The following is a 26,965-nucleotide window of genomic DNA, read 5'->3' as shown; positions in this document are numbered from 1 at the left end:
CTATAGCTGTATGGGAGCCAGGAAGTATACACTGTACCCATACCGATCTACACTTCGTACATAGAGGGACCGGAAAAACCAACAGAAAGGCAAAATTGAGAGTTTCCGTCAACATTATTACCGCGAACATGCGCAAACGTTATATTATTATGTTACGTCGTACCGACATTTCAACAGAGAATTCTTTCTATTCCGCGGCGCACAAGAGGTAACTACCTATATAATATAATATGGGTAAGTAAAATAGTATATAGACATATATTTATATTATTACATTGAGCCGTTATTTTTTCTAACATATATATGTACACGCCAGGACGCCGGTAATGTATATGCGCCGTACGTCCGTCTGGTTCTTATATAATATTATAAATGTTATGTATTATTATTACCATTAAGACATGCTCACTTTGATAATAATATAAATATATCAAACACTCGCCGACGGCAACTTTTCAGTGTATGAATTTTGCAAAAACTATAATAATAGCGTCTGCGTCTCCGTGTTTAGGTATACTGTATAATAATATTATTTAAGAACAACATAAAATGACATTATTACGATAGCTACCCACTTATTACTTACGACCTACCTACATACATAATATCTACCTACCTATTATATTGCGCGTTCATAGTGTATTTATTGACGCCGACGCTTTATTTTTATACTTATTCAGTCGAAACGCCACCGCCGCCGTTGGATATCTTCGAGACCGGCAGACTCGTCGTGACTTCGTGAGTCGTATAATTCTGCTACAGAAAATTCAAATCGCGCGTACCTGTAACAAAGGTGTATCATAATATTATAAGATTGTTTCGCAGCGTTTGACCTAGTAAGCTTACATCTCCGACCGCCATGACTACGGAACAACATAATAATACATGTTATTTTGAACATAAAGGTAGGTACGTTATGTGCACCTCAACGTAACATATTACATAGGTGCGTCATAACAAATAATATTATGTAGCATACTTGATGGAAATTCCTAGTCGACATCGTATCATGTAATTTAATTATTTATTTACGGATAGATATCCCTACACAAATTGACCATCTCAGACCATTTAAACAACGCGAAAACAGATATATTTTTTTTTTAATTTCAAATATGAACACTTGCATTTAAAATTCGTGCTATTTACACACAGTATGTAAAATATATATATAATATGTATAACAACTTAGATGCAAGATATGCTATACGTATCTTGAATACAATACGTATAATTTCATAATACCTTTTTGGAATGTTCTTTATTAATTAGTTTTGTGTTACACAATATTACACTTATTTAATATTAAATTAAACATTTTGTTTTAATGAATGTGACTCTTTAAAATATACAGTAACGCCAGTAATGATTTTCAAAAACCTAAAGAAGAAAAACAGTGATTGATTGAAATAAAAAATTACAGAAGAAGTTGACTACATTTAAAATATATTATTTATATTATAACAAAAGTTTATTAAACAAAAAAGAAATTAAATTTATTATTACATTTGGCATTAACTAAATGTTCTGGAAAAAATGAGATTTTTAAAATAAACTGCATCATTAGTGATTAAAAATAAGCAAATGGTATTTTGGATTTCAAACGATGGAACAATTTGGAAATGGCTTTAAATAAATTATTTCCTGTGGACATAATGGTATACGAGAAAAAAAGTTTTGAAACTTATCTTTTTTTCATTGCAATTATTGATGTTTTGAAAACATAGTTTTCTATTTTTTCTATTTACCTATATAATATCAATTATTTATATATACATCCACCGTGTAATTTTGTTTGAAAAAATGACCATCTATATTATATATTCGGATATTCCATACAATTAATCTTCTCTCTTTTATCGACAATAATTGAAGTTGTCAAACGTCAACAATATTAAACATTCGAATCATTAAATCTTAAAAAAGTTATTGTAAAATAAATTAACGATTTAATATTTTAATTGGTATAGCCGGTATAGGTAGTGCCCCCATCGTGTAAATATATAGGTCCATTGCTTTGGTATTTAGAAATAATTTTAAATATTATATACAGAGCTTAATCTTTTTGTTAGAATTATAAGAGTTAATTACTACAATAACACGCAATTTTTACAGGAATATCACATATTAATACAATACCAATGCAGTGACTTTTGTCATTTTTATTCCAAGTACATAAAGTCAACAATGTTATCATGATCTGTGTCCAGTACTCAAGTGTCCACAGATATGAATATCATCCAAATAGCAAAATAAGTTATTAATTATGAGTTATAAGCAAGTTATAACTTAAATCAGTTATTCGTTTGATGAATAGGTACGGAAATATTATATTGTACCTATAAACCATTTTGTCACTGTTTCGTTTTTTTATTTATTTCTCTGCAATATATCTTGGGCTCTAATAATATTCATAAATTATTTTTTTATTTTTTATTATAATAAATATATTTTATAGGTCAGGGTTTCAAACCGAAATAATTTATATGTTTTTCATTATTTTATTATTTTTTTCTGTTAAAAAAAATCTAGTCTTCATGAAATCAAAATCTCAATATTTTATATTTATTATTTAAATATATATTAACTAATGACTACAACAAGGTATAACGTCATTACTTCTATCATTAAACAAATCAGAAACAGTGACCATCACATATCAACATTTATTGAATGTCATAATTATAACTAACTTAACTAAATAATAATAATAATAATAATAATAATAATAATTTCGATTAAATATTTTGTTTTCGTTCTATAAACTAATAAATTGTGGTTTCGTTCGACAAAAAAATTCCTATATATCGAACAACAAATTACCCAACTGCAGTTTCGGCCGGTTTGAAGTCCTACTTTATTATATTAAAAATGTAGTTTTTTTCTGATGATGCCTACCTAGAACATATTTTATTGGTTATTTTTTTTTTATGAGAACTACTTCCATCCAACGTGTTCATTGGTCTCTTCATTGATTTTTAAAAGATGCTCGTGAAGGGGTTGAAAATATTCCAATAACGGTTCTATTTCTACTCTTTGGTGTCCAACTATTGTCTCAAATAGAAATTGCCATTCCGTCGAAGAGCCACTAGCCATGACTGATCTAAGATAAACCACGAAACAAAAACCAGTATTTTATGATGTTGCACGTACTTAGTTTACTGCATTCCGATATTTTTATATTACATACTTGATAATTCTTCCGACTTTTTTATAGCCTCGTAGGTTGCATTCGTACAAGTGTTTGGTTTTTGCGTGTTTAGATTTGTACTCGCCACAAACCGTACACAACGCTTTGAATATTTGAAATTCTATTATCGGTCCCAAAAAGTCTCTGGTTTTATAAAACATATTAATTATTCACACTGCAAATAATATTATATTACAATAATAGTATAATAGCATCGCGTTATAGAATTAATAATATGATAACTATCACGTTGACGCGCGACGTCGTTATCGTTTAATGATCACAAATTCACAATAAAACGTGCAGAATGTAGATTCGCATTAAAATAGTATAAATAATAATAAAATATTATAGTGTATATAATTATAATATACTATATACTTGATGTGCGGAAACTCAATCACCTCAGCGTACGCTGCACTCGGATCAAACGGTTTGTAATTAGGATTCGTACACTTGTCCATGTCTTTGGAAATAGGCGACACAACGCCCTCGTATTTGAGCCTGTGGTAATAATATTTGATCAGATCGCTTGAACCCAATTCACTACACTAAATTTATGTCATGTGATTTAGAACAAACAAAAAAATATTTCAAAATACCACATTTTTAAAAACTTTTAGTTGTTATCCATCGTTATTTTAAAGAACTCCTATTGATACTTAGTTTGATAGTTTTATCAGCATATACTGATCTACCTAATATTTCGTTTCATTAATATCGATTAAAAAACGAACAAGTCTTTATATGTTATTGGTATACAATATGCTGCATTTAATAATAATAATAATTCAGATAAGAGAAGTAAAGTCTCAAGAGTCCCACGTGATATTAAGGCATATTGGGATAAACTATTTCATATTTAAATTTAAATGCTCAAAAATATAAAAATTCAGTATTTGGTTCTCAAACGCGACTTTTAAAAAAGAATATCCTGTTGGGAACATGAAGTAAAATAGGCTTTCATTTGCTTTAAAAAAAAAATAAATACATTTTTTCAAAAATGTAGTGTCTTATCAGTAATGACGGCTATACAATTTTTTCTTTAATAGCTATGAAATTTACACAAACTTTGAGCGGTAACAAATAAAACCGATACGATCATATGAAAATACATTTACAGCTGATAAGGCTAGTGGCAACAATTTTTTTCAAAATATTGACTATTACCTAAAGTTATGTATAAAACCATATTTTATTTTAAATTTATAATTTATCTAATATATATAAATATAACTATTGTAGTAGTATTTGCAGTTGAGTGATTTTTTTAATATTATGGATATAAAATATTGAAGCAATAGTTTTATTTTTTATTTTTAATCATAATTATTTTATGAGCGAAAAGTCAAAAGGTACTCCGTTAAAGCTTTGGTAAACTATATAGCTTCTATAAGAAGTACTTTAGCGCTTATTAAAAATATACTCGATATTCATGCATCACCGTTAAAAAAAAAGAAATGCATTCTGTTTCAGATCATATCAAATCAAAAATGATATAGGTCGTCTTTTAAAAATATGGCTGGCTCTTCAAAAGTCAAAAGTCTTTTCACTAACAAGCACGAGATTGAAAAAAAAACGATGCAAATATTAAATTTATTATTTCAGATTAGAAAAGAACATAATATTAACTATTAATAAAACAATATTAACTGTGTCAATATATTTTTCCTACAGTGTCTTACAGCGATCCGGGACATGATCAGTGTCTACCGACTGACCGCGCTTTCGGAAAAATGGACATTGACGCTTATATAATATAGGTACTAGGTACTATAAAGTAAAGACTAAGATTTAGAATATATTTATCTATATAAACGAATATAGATATTTTTTTATTGATCTTAATTACATTGTTTACTAGGCCATTAATTTAGGTATACATAATATTATATAGTTCACACTAAAGGTTATGCTTCTAAAATAGTATATGTTATATAATTTCAATTTCCTATTTAAACCTACCCATAATAATCGACCAAAAAAAGAATGTTTTCCTAACCATTTTTAAAGATTTATAAGACCGTAAGTGCACAATAAATCAATAAAATGTCAACAAATTATAGTTAAAAGTGTATCAAATTCTAAAAAAATGTATACAATAAATAATAACGCTTAAATTTAGTGCTGTAGTCATAAAAAAAACAGAACGTATACTATAAGTTGTAAACATCATCGGAATCATAAGATATATAAGTGTAATGTCCATAACATTATAACCAAAAGGTATACGGTGTCTATTCGTAATAATCAGAAGGTAGGTTATGGCGTTTACCGCAAACCCGAGATTATTTCAAGTCTTCTTCGTTCGTACCTCTGTATTGGAACAGTGCTCAGACACACAGACCTATAGTCAATAAAGTTGATTTTAAATTATGGTCGTGGGTCCTAATAGTCATTTCCTATATTAGGAAACGAACGAGGAATCGACAAACTCACGCCATCATACCTATAAGTTACAAGTTCTAATTTATATTTATTTTAGAGAGAGTAATTAACTTAAAACGTACGAAGGTGAGGCGTATAGTTGGTTCGCCGCGTATAAGCTAGTACGGGTGATACCACAGTACCCAGTGACGAACTGGAATGAAAAGAACCGTGGCGCTGAAACATTTTGTAGCGCCAAAAAATTACCAATTAATGCACTTTTCTATTTCATTTTTAGCAAATTTTTAAAACTATAAACTTAATATTTTTTCAGTAAAATATGAATACGAAGTCTAACCTGCCGACAATGTCTGCACATGTGCTTATACTTTTATTATTTTATAATAAATAGTAAACATAAAATATAAAAAAATTTTAAAAATGAGTATAAGTAGGTACCTGTTTTTTATTTGCAGTCGGTACTTTGGCAGGTCACACGTTAAAACTGCAGATTTATTTTAAAAAGAAAAAAAGAAATAAGAAACTTTTTAACAAATTACAATAAATAGTTTTAATCATGAAACGAAATCGGAAAGTTATCGTCATTCTACAGCGTCGTTGCACGTCGCTCGCAATAACATGAAATACGTGTCCATATTACTACATACACTCGTACTATGCCGCGCGGAAATGTCAGGAGACAATAATAGAAACATAATGTTTCAAATTCCCAACAATAAATACGAATCAATAGTTATGTCCGTTTTTATTATTTTTAATTTATGTTATTACATTTTATTTTTATATTACAACGTTTTTATGATAAATAAAAATTAATAGGAATATGTTATTATGGATGGCAAACACCTAATAATAAGGTGATTATTTTCAACATTTATAACTTTCATAGTTTTACAATAGGCCCGGGCCAGACCGCCACTGAGCGTACCTACATAACAATACCTACACTGGCTACACTTATAAATGGACTCGCGTTGAAAATTCCTGGGCACGTCTGTGTGTGCGTGAGTGCATATAACAGGCAATACGTACCTTTTGCTCCACCAGTGATCATTCATGCGTTTCGGTGCGAAAGAGCTCCTGCACGAGTCCGAGTGCCAAACATCGGCGGCGTAGGCGAATGGCAGGACGGCGACCTTTTCCATGGCCAACCGCAACAGATATATGTTCCGACTGCTCGCGCTGTCGTTGTACCTGTCGATGAAGTCTTGATATCGCACGGACAACGTCAGTGCGTTGATCACGCCGTACACGAACGCTGTAGACGATATTACAATCACATATTATCTTCTTGTTTTTGTTTTCATTTTTTATTTTTTGCACAACGTGTATATCATTATCATTATTTTTATTACAAAATATACTAGGACAACAACAGTCTACAACCGACAGGATTAAAACGTAAAAGTTGTATTAAACCGCTAATGGAAGGCTGAAGGCAAAATTTACCATATTATTCACTTCATTTATGAGCCACGATCGATATCAACGTATTACAGGATGTCCTTGGGATACTAATAAAATGTATATATGATCTACCGTTGTACATAAAACCGAGTGTATTATCAATATTTTTTAATTATTACTTGTTACTGCAGCCAAAAACCACTGCTGCAGTGGTCAGGTTATTTCAAATGTATATGCTTAGTGGTAAAGACACATCTATTAATAGGGTTAGACAGGATAAACTTTTCAAAACTTTAAGATTTCGTATATAGCCGATAATATTATGATCTGCTGATATCTGTATTATATGTAAGGTCCTTGTTGTTATGACGGATCTACATTATTAGTTATGGCTCATGTTCTCGCGTACATTTTTTTCATAATAACTTCATATTAAAATAATAGCAAGCTGTTATCGTTATGATACCATTGAAGTAAGAAGTTTTTGGAAAATGAGCATTTTACATCAATAAAAATTTAAAATATTTAACTCTCAGTTCTTTTAAAAAATACGATGTTCGTAAAGCTTAGTACTAGAATTATATTTTTAATCGTAATTTTCTCCTAGTGGGGGGAGGGCTGGAAGACTCTTGTTTACCTCCTCCCCATTATTTTCTTTCATAACTGTGCACTCAAATATCCCCAGGCAACTATCAAGTTGCGTTAGGTTTACGTCCGAACAATGTAACATGTTTATAATATAATATACGCATGATTTTGTCATAGTTATAATTTCGTCACCTGGGTCGGATGTATGCTGATACGCAAATGGCCGTTTTTTGTAAGCTGCAAAATAGTGAACTAAACCCAGTTGCTTGTGCATTGTGTACACGTCTTCGATTGTGTCCTTGAAATCCATTTTTATCCTGAAAAATTCTGTTTGCGTCTTAACAAACACTGTCACATGTGTATTAAATATACAAAAGGTTTGCAAGTCAAGGAAAAATATAAGTAGGTACTGTAAATGAAAAATTCTTAAGATAAAATCGATTTTCGCACACGTTTCATTTCAACCGATATTTTACACAAATATAATATAAATTTAATAAGTTTCGTATTACAGATGCATAAAAGAATATACATTAATATATGTATAATATTATAATATTATAAGTCACTCCACTTTTCGCCGACTTGGTATTAATCAAAAATGTATCAAAAAATCACCTGAAATCGTTATCGGCGTACATATCCCAAGACGATGGTTCGTGATTAGCAAAATGTTTATTATCTATCAATACTGAATGGGACCAAACACTTTTCGGCACACATCCCATGCCTATCGATTTAAAGAACCTATTAGCTTGGTCAAACAGTCGCCTTGCAGTCTGTAATGGATTTCAATTAACTGTAGTTAATAATATAACGAATCAAATCTAATAAATGTTATACCATAGCTTTTTTGCCATTATCGTGTACGACGAATTCCTGAACCATGAAAGGTATCAACTTCGTCCATGGTTGACCCAATACTGAACCTGAATATTTGACGAATAAACAATAAATAACGTTTAATTCAGACAGCTTAAGAATTAGTCTGCCAATAAAACTTGATAATCCAACTAGGTATGTCAAACATTCCGTCAAAATCAGTATTTTTAGTATTATTTATTACATATTATTATTATTTTATTTTTAGATTAGAATAATTATAATACTTATGAGTAGTAAATTAAATTATTTTAGTTAGTTTTATTTTAAGTTGTTTAGTCCAATTGATTTATATTGTATGATATTTATAAACATTTGATATTATTTGATATCAACCAATAGTTTCCAAAAAATATATTAATGCATTTTACGAATTGGTTTATTCATCATAAGTTTTCACTATACACATGCCAATTGTATGTTTACTTTTTTTTTTGAATAAAATAAAATATGTAAAAATATAAACGCGTATTAACCTTTTTGTGGTGATTGTAGTTAGATCACTTAACAGTGGCGCAATTATCGGGAGTGTTGGGTATGTAATTCACAGGGACCCGGGTTTTTGGGGGGCCCGATTCCTGAGATGTGGGAAAATATTTTAAAATTGCATACAATGTTTACAAAATTTAAAATATGTCAGTAAAGAAATTTCTCGCCAAAATCATTTTTAGATAATTAGTAAATTAGTAATAATTATTAAAAATATTCTACTTTAGTTTCCAATTACATTTTATTATGGTCAACTAATGCATATATTAGAGGCGTTTAGAAATTATAAAGTTGATTAAAATAACTACATATTATTTTATATTTACCTATACTATATAATACGAGTAATCAGAGAATATGATAAATCAAAAATTCGTAATTGTGTTAAAATAATTATCTATTATCACTGCGACCCTTCCACTTACGAAATTGACCATTTTATCCATCATGGTACTTTCAACGAGCAATAACTTATAATAGGAATTTATTTACAAAAGTTATTTTCATGAAATAGCCTACATAATATTAGAATGCCACTCGCGTGAATACAAAATATTTTTTAAACAATTTTTACGGCAATAACATTGTGATTGAACAATGAGTCAATTGAATGAAAAAATAATATTCTACATGGATTTTTATAAAAATTATAATTCATAATAGATATTGTCATATTATTATGTCATACATACGATACATCTTTGAAATTGAGGCTCTTATTAAGTTTTGGTGTTTATAACATTGTCAACTATAACGCATTAAGATATTTTCTTTTTGAAGTAACTGTTTTAATATTATTTTCTCAAGTTAAAAAATTCATAAAAAAAATTTTTATCAATAATAAATTAAAACATAAAAATAAATGAATAAATTAAAAAGGTTTTAAATTACATATAGTGTAGTGTGCTTGGTTATTTATCAATTAACTTTCCCGGTGGACTGAAATATCTTTAACGAACTTAATTTATTGCAATCAATAATTATTGGTGATTTTAAAATTGTAACTTGGTTCTTAATGACTAGTTAATACAATTCTTTTTTATTGAATCTGCTGATTTTTTTTTTAATAATTGCGCACAAAACTGATTAACATTTTAACCGTAACATCAAATTTGAATAATATAAGCTAATTTCAAATTAAGCGTTCCGCGGGATAATTATATATAACATGTTTGAATAAAATCTATAGAGCATAAAATAATAAATGTCTATTACGTTGGGATAGACATGTATTTATTATTGAAATAAGCCGAAGTAAATACGAATAACACGCATTACATTGATTTGTTATGTCATATGATATTATACTTATCCACAGATTAACATACAAATATATACATACATATATATATATATATATATATAGTATAATTAATCTATTCGTATACATTTATATACATTTATGGTAGAAAGTAAAATCTTGTGGTTTGAATAGTTGCAATGAAAAAAAAATTTTAATATTTTAAAATTATATAATAGTCTAGAAAATGTATATTACTATTTACTAAGGACTAAAATACCACTATTACAGATCACTAGTAAAAAACGACGTGAGGTAAGCAATTTTCTGTCACACTTATATAAATAGAACAACTTTCAAATAATATCTACAAAAGTTATAGGTAAACGTTAAGATGCTATAAGCCTCCGATTCAAGGAGTTGTTTAAACTGTTTAGAGAGTGGTGCTTAACCCAACGACCCGTTCAATGGACAACTGATGAGAAATACCTCATCAGTATGAACTGATCGATTTTTATTTTTAAATACATTCTCAGACTTGCCCAATAAATGAACGGGAATGGGACCATTGGCGGACACGGTAGCTGTTCCAAATTTTTCTCTGAGAATTTTACGAACGTGTGTGAAAAGATGCAAGTACAGCGGTCTTATGCCTTCATACATCTGATTGGCGTTCAATTGGCCTTGGTTGTATGAGTATGGTTCCATATAGTAATCGACTTCGTTTGAAAAATCTTAAAACGTAAATTAATTATCTTTTAATGAATAACGCTGTTAGTATAATGTAAATAAAGTAATTTAAAAAACAACATAATTACATTGTCTTATATATCATATAATATAATTGTCGTTAACCTTAAATCTTGTAACATGGTATAATCATAAAAATGTATAATATTATACACATCAGTGCAGATAATATTATAACAAATAGGTATTCAACATTTCAAAACAATGAGGTATTATGTTTTTTTTTTGCTAAATTACTGTTTAGTTGGGCCATATAGTTCAACATTTCAATATAATTCATGTAGATATTTTTCACATCATAGCTGGTGTGATTATGCCAAGCTTTCCAATAGTATTTTAACTCTACCGCGTCTGATGAGTTAACCATAACGATATTGATTTCTAAAAGTCGATTATACAGCATAATTAATACACATTGTTCTGATTTACATAATATATTTTACCACATAGCATTTTTTACCTTACTTCATAAGTACCACTGAGTGTTTAATTCAGTTATTAGTTAAGAGTATAACTTTTGTAGAGCTGAGCATTAAATGTCATATAATCGATAATCCATAATATTATTTAAGTATATATAGGTAATGTGTATTTTATTCCTTATTTGTTCAAAAATAAAATTAATGTAATATCTTGTTCAATGATATACCTTTTACAATTTTTAAACAAATAAAGAATAGAATTTACACTATATATTATGAACTTAAACAAAATTGATTATTTGACATATTTTAATGCTCAGCTCTCACACCCACGTTTTACTGACCATAACTCATAATATCGTCTTAACATACAATATTCAAAGAACATTTGGGCCAAGGTGATTATATTATAGATCCCTATAAGTTAATGGTGGTTTCTCCATCGCATTATCCACGTGAATGATTAAAGTCCCGTTACTAATAATTTACAAGAAATTTAAAGCACCGTGGCAAGTTTAGGACCAAGATAATAATATTATATTATATAGTTTCAAATAAACGTATAATATTATGTTTATAACTACATTTTACAATGCAACCCGCAATACTCCAGAATAAGAAAGTTAAACTTCCACCTACCAGATCTCAAAGTTTAGTATCATAAAAGCTGTACCTACCTACATAATATTCTAAAAAAAATACGTTTTGAAAACGCGTCATCGTATGCCTATGATGAATATAAAAACAATTCACGATATTAATATTATGCTTTGGTGTTATTAAAATCGATTTAAAAACAACATTTCAGTCATACCGTCCGCTGTTATGTCACACGGATGATTGGTCTTCCGGTATTCACAAACTGTTAATTCGTTAATCGTTGTTTTTAGTTTCCTCTTCAGCATTAAGGTCTACAATCAATTTCAAGACAAAATATAATAATATAATGCGATGCTTCCGCCGAACTATTTACATGCACACACACACGGTTACCCTCAACAATTAAATGGATTTTATTTTTTAAGTGACAAGATAGTGTAAATTATATAAAACTCGACCGTTTTAAATTGATAAATCTTTGTAGGACAGTCGTCTGTATATTATATTTTAAAGAAGACAAATGAACGTACTGTCTTATACTCGTCCGTGTTCAGCTGACAAATGCCACGGTCGTGCACAAAATACACTAAGGGCAACAGGTCTTCGTAGTTCGTGCCAAAACCTATAGAGATATTTTCGGCAGACGTTACAAGTAGATTTTGATATATAAACAATCGAACGGTAGATCTCATCTATAAAATAAACAATACTTCATTACGGTATTAGTATATGTAAACAAAATCCGGGATAATTCCTGGAAAAACTTAATCGATTAAAAAAATTGTTTCACTAATAAAAAGTTTAAATTGCGAAAAAATATATATAATATATAATAAGGATTTAATTTTATATGGCAATGTCAAAAATCCTGAAAGGAGATGAAAATAAGGTAAATCCACTGAATTTTTTTTGGGGGGAGTATTGAATATCATCAATATACGTACGCCGGGTATATTAAATGACGAATTGAACACAGATTTTGTATCATATATAGATTTGATGTTTTTAACGGGCAACGAAGTGCACTAGATCAGCTGATATATATTATATAATAACATTGGATATCTAAAATTCTGAACGGAACGAAGGGAGCTATTGATTTTGCCACGATGTGGTATTTTACCCTTCTAGCAAATATATCGTACTCGAGGATATAGAGAAATGCTCAAAACTTTCATAATAATATAGCTACCTACTCGATGTACTGTGTGTATTACACCGACGAACTGGTAACTGGTAACTGGTATTCCGCAAAAGAGATTGTTATTTTTTTCGATTTTTTCCAGAGAGATATAAAGTCCGAAATCGGAAAATTGCGAACAAAGTACTTACGGACGTTACTTATACACAAACATATAGACATTCAACACATGAACAAAAGAGGTGTATTATTGAAATCCACGTAGGTACTATAATAAATATACCTATTAACATGATTGGTCATAACAATAACAACACGCATTATATCGGTGATATACGATTGTGTACGATTGTCCCTTTTAGTAAAACGATTGCGTACGAAAATGAGTGCAACGTTTCCAACATGTACTATTAAATTAAATTAAAAATAATAATAATATAATTTTAAAAAATCATTATTATAATATTATAGTCAATTAAAAACAATATAAAATATTTAGTTATATAAAATACAATAATAATACACATAAGCTATAAATTAAAACGTTGGTATCGATAACCAGTTCCTGATAAAAAAAAAAAAAAATTAATTTAAAATAATAATAATAATATAATTTAAAAAACCATTTTTATAGTCAACTAAATAAAACTTAAATTTATTATACAAAATACAAATTATAAGTTATAAATTAAAACCTTGGTATCGATAACCAGTCCCTGATAAAAAAATTAATATATTACCATATCTATTTTAAATTGGTCGTATAGTTTTATTACATGGTTAATTTTTTGCATATCTTTAGATGGAATAGCTTTGGATATATTTTTTCGTATAGTGGATATTTTTATATTGGTTTCAGCCTGCATTTCTTTCAATGCCTCAAGCACAAAGAGTATATTAGTGCCTGGTGGATGTGAGTTATAGAATTGAGCGTTAAAAGTTCTGTGGAAACTCTCTGGACCATTTGTTGTTCTGACATTAAAATACGTAAAAATTATGGAATTAATAATAATCTAAATATTTTATGACACTTTATTTTTATGTATCAGAACATAAACTTTAAAGTTATATTGTACAAGAATACTTCCAAATTTTTCTTATAATTTATAAAAATATAATACCTTTTATTTATTGAAGGTTCTTCAGCCGGCTGAAACACGATTGAGCATAAAACACCTTTTTTGCGACACGATTGAGCAAAATTGTCGGCGTATCAAAGGAAATTAAAATACAAAAGAAAACTTACACGATTGAGCATAAAAAACTCGGCAACGTTGCCATTTTCAATTTAAAAAAAGTAAAAATAAATAATTTAAATTTAAAAATATTTATTCAAATAATTATAATAATTTAAAATATAATATGCCAAAAAAATAACACAATTTTATAGTCAAAATTTAATATACCTAGTCACATTAAAATAGTATTTAGATCCAATTGATAATAACAATAATAATAGATATGGCATGAAAAAAATAAAATCAAAATATTTATAATAATAATAGTTATGACGTGAAAATAATAAAATTAAAATGTTTATAAATCAATAATAAATAATAGTCTTTTTTTCTTTCTCCAATGAATTTATACTTGTATAAATTTACAAGGGCCAATTCTTTGCCTCTTTCTGATAAAATTAAAGTTATATTGTTGTTTAAATCCATATTTAAAAAAATAGAAACTATACGCACTTATATGAAATTTACTTTATGTGACGCGACTATAGATGATCGAACACTGATATTATTTCTATAATAATTTTGGAATCGTATCTTAATTATCTTATATTTTCCCCAATACTATAAAAGTTTAAAACGCCGTAGAAATTTATTGCTCCGGACCTAATTTATTAATCGATAATATTGTCGATAAAGTTGGACTCGGCTCATTGCTCGCATCTGATATCATAATAATCGTGTTTAATAATAATACGTCAAAATAATAAATTACAAAATTTTGGCAACATGAATGTGGCAACATCGCATAAAATATTCTATGCTCAATCGTGTTGCTAAAAAGGTATATGCTCAATCGTTTTATGCTCAATCGTGCTTTACCGCTTCAGCCCATATATTAGTTGGAAATATACAATTTAGTTGTATATAATTATTGAATACATAGCCTGGAAATAATAGTCTCGGTAACGTTTATATAATTGTACTCCTATAGAACATTAAATTATATTGTTTACGACGCCGTTCATTAAAATATATAAATTTGAAAAACAACATTTAATATCCAATAATTATTTCACAGTGCACGCAGAAACGAATAAAGAATTAGTAATAAATAAAAAAAATACGCCACTTTATAAAAATACCTACAATAACAATATTATTATAATATCATTATATCAATACGACATTTTAACCTCGAAGAAATGAGTATAGGCAAACAAAATTACAGTTCAACTCTTCAAATTGCGTATCTGTAGTTCCGTATTTTCGTTTGAAGATAAACACCGTATATTGCCTGAATAATGTTATATTCAAGCATTTTACGACTACCTCTAGGCTCTAAGAGTCATATGTGACCGAAAACTTAGTACCTAATTAATGGTATAATATATACCTATATTTTAAGCTAATCCTATTGTTGCTTTTTAACCTCCGAATAGTGTAAAAGCAAATAATGCCTACACGTTTTATTTTATCATTTCGTATATTATTTGACTATTCGCTATTTTTATGTTCGTTAAAAAAGTATACTTATGGAGAAATATTTTACTTTTTTTGAAAACTCGTATATTACAATTTACAACAAGTAATAACCGTTATGATTCTTCATCTTGAAACACTCATTATTTCAAAAAGGTGTGTCTTAGAAAAAAATTGTATTTGGTTTCCAATCAAAAAAAGAGTTTTTTACTTTTTTGAATAACTTTTTGTTTTTGTGTTTTTTTTTTTTAGTTTTAATTTCACATTCCACAAAAGCACATTTTTCTAAGTATTAAAATATACGGTGAGTTATTTACGAGTAATAAGTGTTTAAAGTACCACTCTAATTCACTAATCTAAAATTTAAATACTTATAACTACTCATAAACTACTCGTCCTGAATTCGATTTTTATATGTCGAAATACACTGAAAAATATTTTACTACTGAAGATCAAATGAAAACTGCTGTATGTTGTCATTCAAAAAAAGTAAACAAATTATTAGGGTAAAAAATCGTATTTAAAAGAACACATTGTTTAGTAGTATTGTACCAACATGAAACCTATAAAAAAACATTAATAATTTTTGAAATAATCCGCAGTTCGTGATAAAATAATCACTCTGTACTATGTACTGCAAACACGATTAAAATATTTTAATACGGTATACAAAATAAATCTAATTAATAATTATTACGGGCAAAGAACTCATTTTAATTGAAAAATAATATTATAAGAATAATACTGTTCTCGCGGTCGGATGAAATAATCTGTTATGAGTAGGTCCCTACAATCATAGAGTAATAACTAATGTTGTGCATCTATGATATTTACCTACTGTTTATCTTTTTATACATTTTTATCGCATACCTAATTATAATAATAATAATGCATAAAAACACAGAAAACACGATTGAGAGGTCCGTTTTATTCTTTCCTGTATTTTCTTCAAATTTAAGTATTTGTGAAATATTTACAATTTTATTTAGCTCGACGTCAAAACATCGAACAGTTTTATTCTACTTTACATATTATTGTCATGCCGTATATATATTCGGTATTGGTAAATTGGGTCCCAAATGACCATAACTCAATAAATTGAGTAAGTGGAGTCACAGGAAAAAAAGGGTGGTGGGTAAGCTCGGTCCCGGGAAAATAAGATTGTAGGTCACGCCGTCCCGGCTACTAATTAAAAAAATTAATATTATGATTATTTCTAAATATTATGTGCTATATAAAAATAGATTTCATTATATTATATTATAATATACTTCATTTATATCGATCAAAAATATTATAAAATACAAATTTAAAAAATAAAAAATGTATTTCATTATTATTGTTATAGTATCATACAGGAGAGTAAATTATCAAATACACCAGTAATTTTATAATTCAATTTGAGTTTATTAAATCAATAATAATTAAGTTTTTACCGAGTACTTACATCATATTATATATTAAATATCATAATAATGATATATTTATTTATTAATTTGCATTTGTAATATTTTTAATTAATATAAATTAAGTATAATAGTATAATCTTATGAAATTTAGTTTTTAGTTTTTTAATTAGTAGCTGGGACGGCTGGAACACGATTGAGCATGGTTACGATCAAACAAAAGGTACCAAAAAAAATCCAAAAACTTGAGCACGAAAATAGGAGCGACGTTGCCATTTTGTGCCGTAGAATATTATCATTAAAAAATAAAATACATTTGAACATTTTACATTTTATGATACATTTTTTGAACAATTTTAGTTATGAACAAGTACATTTTTATAAATAAAAATCTTTTCTTAATTTTTTATCATATATTTTTTTCCTGTTAAAGCCGACAGCAGAGGAGGATCTGTTTGCACAATACTGCTCCTAAGTCATTTATTATTGCATGCTAAGACACCGTTTGCTGGTCAGTTTAGTATATTTTTACAATATTTTTTCTTTGTTTTTACAACATTTTCATATTAAAATTAAAATTTGTTCTCCTAAAATATACTGAATATATAAATATAGATAAAAAATATATAAAAATTAAATAAATGTATAAAAATGAATAATCTTTTTCGGATAAAATAATTTTTATTTTATTATTTTCCATCATTTGCAAAATACACACACGAGACAACAGAACAGACTGATTGTGACCGTCTTAATAACAGCGTATAGGTATTATACAAACAATGACAGTTATTCACAATTTAGTGCAATCGTTACCATAGTTAAAATATTGGTTTCCTATCTGTCACAGTTATTTTCAATTTCCGTGGATACCCACTAGGTACCCATCGATTGATAACAAAATTTTTTTCGACTAATATATTAACTATCTATTAGTAGATTGCGGATTTAAATGCATTAAAAACCAAACATGCGCTAAAATATCTTAAATATACATAAATACATGCACTAAAATATTTAAAAAATTATTTTTAACAATACTGAAATATTTGGAAAAACCGTTTATTCCTACAAGTATACCTATTAATTTATTTTGATATTTTTTAAATTGTTATTTCATGAAACAACAAATGTAAAGCTTACTTAGCATATCATACGATCAACCAGAATAAATATGCGAATGCATACAAATCCGCGCTTTACCTATAACAGTAATCTACACAACATACGTAGGTACTAGTGAAAACTTGACAACGTTGTACTTAATATTTAAATTTTTTATCGTGCGGCTCAATCGGGTCGTCAAAAAGGTCGGCCGATAACGACCGTGCTCAATCAGGTATCACCGGCTGGGACTTACAATCTTTTTTTTCGCGGGACCCAACTTACCTACTACCTGTTACCTGTTAGTTTCCCAGGACTCAATTTACCGTCTTCAAAATGTACCAAACTTAACTCGGACCCGATTTATCTGGCCCCCAGATACTTCTGATACTTTCAAAATGTCAAAACATAACACATATCATCACATAAATTAACCTAACGATCACTATTATGTGCTAATGTGTGATTCAATTTTTAAAAAAAAACTCAGTTTCCAGTATATCTATTAAAACGGAACAAAAATACACAGGTAAAATTATATTTATTCCTTAAAATAAATGTTATTAATTTATTATATTTATATTTTAATTTATACCTATGTATAAAAGACGCGTATATAAGAAAGCCGACCCCCCCCCCCCCCGAAATTTCAGGCAAATCATTAATTAAGTGTTTAAAGAGTGAAAGTGGTTTCAATTAATAAGGAAGATAAATATAGCTGTAGTTTTATTGATAATATTAAATGTTTTAACAGAGAAATAATGATATATTTTCATATCTATTGATATTGGCGAGGTCATAAATATTTCATAGTTGACATTTTTTAATCTTATTTTTACGTTAGATTCTATAAATATAAAAATATATATCCTAAATCCACCCCAAAATATGAATACTTTTAAAATATTATAATACGATTATTTACAATTATAATATTACATAATAGGCTACAGCCTATTTGCGCCCCAGAGTAGTACATTTGAGCTCCGAGGGATATGGACAGATGCGCCCGAAAGATAAGGTATTACCTGCCGATTTATAGCCCCCATATGCGCCCATTTCGTATGCAACGTTGCGTATGTGATTCATATTATTATAGGTTATATTATTTATCTTGATAAATACTTAAATTAATTAGATTACCTAGGTAGTAGATTACATTATAAATTATAATCTACTAATTGTGTAGTTATTGTCATATTCACTAATATTTTTAATAATTTTAAAATTTAAACTATATTATTAGGAAAATTATGAGTACTTTAATAATTATTATATAATTGTCTTTAATAATATAATTTAAATTTTGTAATTTTTTCAACATTTTGGGTTTAAAAAAATTAGTCAATATAGCAATAACTAACATTAAATTTAGGAATTCTAAGTTAAACAACACTTAATTAATTCAAGTCGTCATAAAGTCCAATTAAGATAAAATGGATATAATATCGATAAGAGTGTAACATAAAAATTAAAAATAGCTAAAACGGGAAAAATAATATGTACAATAGTTTTAATTTTATAAGGAAATAAGTAGTATTGCTTGGTATTCCAGAATACAGTTTGGCAACGTTGCACGGGTTTAACACATTTTCATTAAAAATGTTTCGAGCGCAAATGGGTTATGATTTCGGGCGCAAGTGGGTTATAAAAAAGGTGTGATGGGCGCAAATGGTTTTCACCGACATAATAATATGTAGGTACCAGGTACGTTATAGGTAACATACAGTTAAATTCAAGACAAAAATGGTGTTTGATTTTTGTACACTTATCATGGAAAATCATTCATTAAAAACGGGTAGATAACAGGTAGGTCGTCCGATATTGGAGAACCAACTTATTGTGTTACACTGACAGCTGTAATAATATTTTAATAGTTCTATTATATCACATTATTTGTTATTATAACTTACAAGTTTGAACGGTTCTATCTGTATTCTGTGTTCAAACACTAGTCATGAGAACTCAAGAGTTATGATTTAACAACCACGATCCATCAGAATTCCGGTTACGTTGCCAAAAATATGACGAAAAGGCAAGGGCGGAGTGGCCCATCTGGAAATCTGGAATTTTCCAGATGGGCCGATACTGACGGATACTATATGGGCCGGCCCTACGTTTAAATAAAATGGTTTAAACATAAGTAACAAATAGTATAATCAGTGCTCAGTTGTATAAAATTGTAAATAATATTTCATGACCCTTATTATAAATACATTTTGTTATAATCTTAAAGTGAAGTTTAAGTTTAGTGTTATAGTATAAATTTAATATTTGATTTATTCAGAAAAACAATTTACAAATAATAAAGAAATTATACTTATTGATTTAAAATTATTTCTACCTATTAATTTTGATTCATTTGTGAATGGACTACTTAAAAATGCTTTCTTTAAGTTACATGTAAAATTAAAACCTTAATTTGATGATGATAATGATAATAAAATAAAAAAAACAATAAAAATAAACTACCTATCTGACAAAATGTTAAGTTTTTAAAAATCTTGGAAACATTTAAAGACATCTGTAGACGATGAATGTGCTGAATAACTATAGGTACATAATAAGTAGGTACTCAGAAAATGAAGATGAGGAAAAAGACATATCAAAACCATGTGTAACATGTAAAAACTATAGAATTTTATAGTTACATATTACAATGCATTAATTAAGTGTAATTTTTACTCTAATATTTATCCTACATTATCCATTGCTTATATCAGTGTTTATTATTTACTTTGCCGGTACCCAAATGGCCTATCATTTCTACTTAAAAATATTTAAAAACAGTTTGAGCAATTCAATTACAACCAAACATTTGGAGTCATTAATGTTGATGGAAAACAAATTCTTTATAGTTTAGTTATACAAAGTACACATTATGACATTAAATTTGTATTATTATAATATTATTATTATTATAAATATTAAAACAAAAAACATATTTGTTAATTTTATAAGTTAGATTTGATTTTTTTTTTCAAGTCTATAGTTAACCCCTGAAATAGTTAGCCGATGAGCCAAATGGGCTGGAAAAATATGTTTTCCAGACCCGAAATCAGGTTTCACTCCGCCCATGCGAAAAGGTCCTATGTAAACTACGCCCAATATTAAAGACATGCTTATAATATAAACCTTAATAATAATTAATACCAGCTAAATAAGCTCAAAAACATTTTTGTTAGAGGACGTTATAAATATTCAAAATATCTACAAATTGTATCTCACAATATTGTAATAAATTGTTTGATTTTTTCGGACAGTCATTATTTTTCTAATTAAGTTTTGTATAGTTTTTGGCATATTACACTTAACTGTTATTTGATGTGAATGGTTTAAATTATTATTATAAAAATTATAATTTATTTCTTCAATAATAATATGTTCTATTGATTTTATATAGGTACTGTTACTTGATTTTCTTCACAGGTGGAGTTGACATGAACATGAGATCGACATGAACTCAATTTTAATCGATTATTCTGCTGGCAGAATTTATACTAAAAAAAGGTACATGGGGTGAAAAGTTTATATGCGAACCATAATCCGTACATATACCAATTAATTTTTTTTTTAATCATATTTTTTCTTTTGAATATTTTATTTTTCTCATACCTACATAATAGTTAGGAAGCCCAAATAGCAATAGCAAGCAGTAAAAAACATATTACTATAATATATTATTTTATTTTTTAACTCTGATTTTCTCAACACAATTGTTTTTTTCTTTAAACTGAAGATTTCGAACAAACGACGGTAAGCCGATATCCAGTGTTATTTTAACAAAATACAGAAAACTAAATACTATGAATAAAATATATAATCAACAGAGAAAAACGCAGAAATGTAACGATATTTGCTTATATTACATTACGTGTTGCTAAAATGTAGTAACGGAGGTAGTTTTGTCGAGAAACTCGAAATTTGCTTGGGACGAGACCTAAGCCCTTATATATACTTACATGTTCTGTGAGTTCAATGTTAAAAAATACTTTTAAAAAGTAGGTATATGAATAAACAATTAATAATTATCAATAAAAAAAAATTACTTCATTATGTACATATTCCTACAATCTTACTTCTCAAATACTTTCAAATTCAAAAATATGGTCACATTGTTAACCAAACGGATAATTTTTCGAACCATTTGTTTGTTTATTTATTTAATGTTGTATTTTTAAAAATGGAGTAAATCCATAGGATAACTTTCTTTTGTCATAAGTTACTAGTTTACCAGCCCCCTAAACCACCACCTTCACTAAATCGGTTTCATTCGGTCGTCATTTCATATGAAGTCTCAAGTCAGAGTGTATACCCATAAATTACTAATGTTTACTACTATAATAAACAAGTTAAGTCTTGGGTATATTTAAATATAAAGTTTGATACATATAAAAATAGGTAAAGTGCAGTATTCAGTAATATATTCTTATTTTTAATACAACGAAATTATTTAAAACACCTTAGGTAAAAATAGTTTTAAAAAAGTATTCACTGCGTCTGATTATATATCAACAAAGGAGTGCATATACCAATTCAGTGTGTATGAACTCAAAATATTATGATTAGGGCCTGGATTTAAATGCACTTAAAACCATACAAATATGCTATAAAAATGTTCTTAAAAAATGCATTTTACCACAAAAACGACCTTAAAAATTCCATTCATATTTTTTTTTTTTTATAAATACAATTTGGTATTTTAATTTGAAAAGCATTGTCTACGATCAATCAAAATAATATGCACTTTGCGTTGAAATCCTAGCCCTAAATAATGATTATCATTTAAATGACTAAATAACGCAGAATATACTTACGGCCTCGTGTTCCGTCACTTCGGTCTTGTTCACTTGGTAATTCCACTGAGCCATCGCGTGTTCGTTGAGCTTTTTCTCGGTGAACCGATGCAAGCAATTGATTTTAAACTCGTCCAAGTGCCGTGTCGCAGTGCCGACCACCATCTGCATAGTTTCACGACGTGCAAAAAAGAAACAAAAAAAAAAAACAACACATAATTTCAGTTCGCATACGGTCTCGCGTGCTCGCACTTTTTCATTCGTCATCCTCTCCCGCGGCCCGCCGGACGACCAAACAGGCTGTACGAACAGATGGTAGTACAAACATACGTTGTAGATGTGGCACTGGACGAAAAACGTTAACCGAAACGAGAACATAGTGCGCTTCTCGTACGACGACGACCATTAGAAAAAAAAAATAGATACAATTTATGCACAAGGAACTAAAAAGTCCACGGAATAATAGAGGAATAATTAACGGTGATAATTAATAACAATATAAACAAACAATGTCATAGCTATGCGCGCACTGATGATATTTTTGTTATTATTATTAATTATTATTATTATTATCATCATCGTCATTCACAGTCGCCGGAGAAAATAAACGCATGACGACGAAATCGCGGATGGATGGATTCCGCCGATATCAGTCTTCATAACCATATTTCATTAGGTATACAGGGCGATTTTTTTATCATGAACCACTCATTATTTCAAAAAGTATCAATGTTTTTTAAAATATTTTTTTACAAAGTTTCATATTGTTAAAAAAACAACGTTTTTATGAAAAAATTATATTTTTTAATATTTTTTATCCTTATAATTTTTTAAGTTTTTTACTTTTTTGAATGGCAACCTAGAGTTTTAATTTCATATTCCAAAGCAGAATATTTTTCTAAGTATTTTGATACGTAAAAATCGAATTTTGGACGAATAGTTCATGAGTTATAAGTATTTAAAGTTTAGACAAGCGGAGTAGTGGACAAACATTTTGCGGGGTAACCCCGTACCACTCCACTCCGCCAATCTAAACTTTAAATACTTATAACTCATGAACTATTCGTCCAAAATTCGATTTTTACGTATCAAAATACTTAGAAAAATATTCTGCTTTGGAATATGAAATTAAAACTCTAGGTTGCCATTCAAAAAAGTAAAAAACTTAAAAAATTATAAGGATAAAAAATATTAAAAAACATAATTTTTTCATAAAAACGTTGTTTTTTTTAACAATATGAAACTTTGTAAAAAAATATTTTAAAAAACATTGATACTTTTTGAAATAATGAGTGGTTCATGATAAAAAAATCACCCTGTATATTATTCTGGATTCGTGTGAAAGCGCATACCCGTTTTCGAATTCAAAGAATTTTTGTTTTCGATTCTTTGAAATCTTCGATATTTTTAAGAGGACGTGATACCCGCATGTGTTGTCTCTGTCTTACAAGTGCATTATATGGTAAATTTTACGTTCAGCAGAACACGTGTAGCTCCGTTTGCTTAAAAAATAGAGTGAATTTACCTCTTATAAAATTTAAAGGTATGATTGTTATCTAGTCAACCTCATATGCTTTTTAATATATTTAAATTTTAAAGGAAGTTATGAGTATTTTAAGATGCACAAAAAATTCACAATTTTAAAATACTCATAACTCGCTTTAAATTTGATATAAAATAAAAAGCGTATGAGGTTGTCTAGATAATAATCTTACCTTTAAATTTTATAAGAGTGTTATAAGCACGTGTTCTGCTGAGCGAAAATGTACCATGTTACGCATTTGTAAGACGGAGACAACACATGCGGGTATCACGTCCTCTTAAGTCGTACCTACGTGTTTGTATAATATTCAGCCCGAAACGTAATATTATTATTTTAATGGCCGCCGTCGCGGGACTTCGGATTTCTCCGACATTATATGGACATCAACGATACTATATTTCGCGTAAATTATAACGACCAAAACAAATGAGATACCTATTATCAAATGCTATTTATAGTATTAAATACTTAATATGGTATTTGCTATTGTAATAACCATTACTTAGCTACCTCCATGGCTTCATGTTTACTTTTGTTACGTCAATCAGCTGCGCGAATAACGAAAAATATTAATGTAATGGCTATTACTCCGTTTGCGTACTCCGTGCCATGGCTGAACGCAATAATTAATGAAACGGCACACATGTACTATATACAATGTACATACTGCATACCTTATGGCTTATACGATATCGTGTACAAACAATTAAATTAAATGTTTTGAAACAACATTGCACTATTGCACTACATTAGCTTCTCCTATTAATAGGTTAATAAGTCATTAGCAAAATATGAAACAAATCGAATAGTTTGTTTAAGTTTAGTGCAGTCGACACTTTTAAACTTATACCATTCATACCTAGCTATGATGTGAATAGAATTTTTATGTAAAATACGTGTTTTTCATTTTGATTCCTTATTTTATGTACCTACTAAAATTATAAAATGTTGTCTTATTTTTTATTAGTAACACTCATGTTGTATTAACTATTGTACCTTTTTTATGTGAACAAAAATTTAAAATGACGTATTGTAATTTGATTTATTATCCGTCGAAAAATATTTATAAAATAATAATAATAATATATAGACAGTGGACCCGGACAAAATCAAAACTGACAATTCGAAATTTTAAATAGATCGATTGACCCTAACACCCCTACAAACGTACGAACGACTGAGAAACTGCCTTAACTAATTATATACCAATAATAATTAAACTGCGTTCGAAGTTTGATAAAATTATAGCAGCAACACTAGGGAGTATACCGTCACTCATCCAATTTGTAAGGCAGTTCATTTAAATTACCTGAAATGCTGAAATACGTGTTCAGAGCCACTATATACCTATTTACTATATATAGGTGAGAATTATTGGTGTCTAGTGCCCCAACAACATATAAGACCGCGGTTACAGGCAAAAATACTGAATAAGAGTCATTCGATGGTTACGAGTTCAGTTTTATATTTCAATAGTGAATAATGAATGTTTTGTAGGTGTAACGTTATAATATCGTCGATTCAGGACGGTTATGCGTGAACAATATTATAATTTAAGCCAATACGCGATAATATATAGGTCATAGAGTCACAATGACCTCCTTCTTAATTATTACAAACTTTATCAAATTTAACATCTTAAAACATGGTTTATAATTGAGTAAATTCATACGTCAGTTTTAATGCGTAATATTAATTATTATATTATTTTATATTTATCTATTACGATACTTTTATTTTGTACTCTTAAACTATTAAACAATAATTTAATGAACAGTCAGTTGTAATGAGTAATACCATATACTAACATATTATTAGGTATGCAACTCTAAAAATATTATATTAATATCTAATACATTTTTATTTTATACAATTAAATTATTTAATGAAGATTTAATATGACTCACATGCAATTATTAATGAACAGAATTGTGTGTGTATTTTTTTCAGTTCAATAAAATCTCAAATGCCAATCAGTTACGCGCCATATTTTAATTTTCAATAATACAATTTTTTTAAACATTGATTTTCTTTCTTGTAAATTAATAAATAAGTGATACACTTTTGATAAATAAATATTTATTTTTTTGCATATTTTATATTTTTTTATGCATATTTTATAATTTTTACGTGTATATTTAAGCAGACTACTCGTATAACTTCCAAACCCAAATTATCAGTAATCCGCCAATTTAGTTAACATAGATTACTTTTAAAATGTATAAAAAAAATCTCCATTTATCTTTAAATTTAACTCGTGAGCAAGTAATAGAAGATCTAGTGTTTTAATGGAATATTACACTTGGTTAACACGATAGAATATTAAATTTTAACAACTAATAATAAATAAAGAATTATAGTA

General features: G+C 28.2%; 1 protein-coding gene across 3 annotated transcripts; it reads right to left on the bottom strand.

Annotated features, from left to right (window-relative positions):
- Positions 1-555: 555 nt before the first annotated feature.
- Positions 556-23,730, bottom strand: LOC107163154 (angiotensin-converting enzyme-like). Of its 3 annotated transcripts, XM_089229229.1 has the most exons (12): positions 23,082-23,730; positions 12,487-12,648; positions 12,171-12,267; positions 11,172-11,315; positions 10,727-10,918; positions 8,417-8,502; positions 8,192-8,352; positions 7,766-7,890; positions 6,611-6,836; positions 3,572-3,694; positions 3,191-3,334; positions 2,653-3,103 (listed from the first exon to the last, which is right to left on the bottom strand). In XM_089229229.1, the coding sequence occupies exons 1-12, from the start codon at positions 23,436-23,438 to the stop codon at positions 2,938-2,940; spliced, it is 1,983 nt and encodes a 660-aa protein (XP_089085355.1). In that variant the 5' UTR covers positions 23,439-23,730; the 3' UTR covers positions 2,653-2,937. The 3 variants fall into 3 exon arrangements, with proteins under 3 accessions (XP_089085354.1, XP_089085355.1, XP_089085353.1); XM_089229228.1 differs by lacking the exons at positions 10,727-10,918; positions 11,172-11,315 and adding an exon at positions 556-782 and having other exon boundaries at positions 2,899-3,103; positions 23,082-23,728; XM_089229227.1 differs by lacking the exons at positions 10,727-10,918; positions 11,172-11,315 and having other exon boundaries at positions 23,082-23,727.
- Between the last annotated feature and the right edge of the window lie 3,235 nt (positions 23,731-26,965).

This window comes from Diuraphis noxia, unplaced genomic scaffold (genome assembly GCF_037042655.1).
Source record: "Diuraphis noxia isolate RWA-SAM2 unplaced genomic scaffold, SU_Dnox_SAM2 contig0005, whole genome shotgun sequence".
Lineage (NCBI taxonomy): Eukaryota > Metazoa > Arthropoda > Insecta > Hemiptera > Aphididae > Diuraphis > Diuraphis noxia.
The sequence above is the reverse complement of the archived record's forward strand: the minus strand, read 5'-3'. Positions and strand labels throughout refer to the sequence as shown.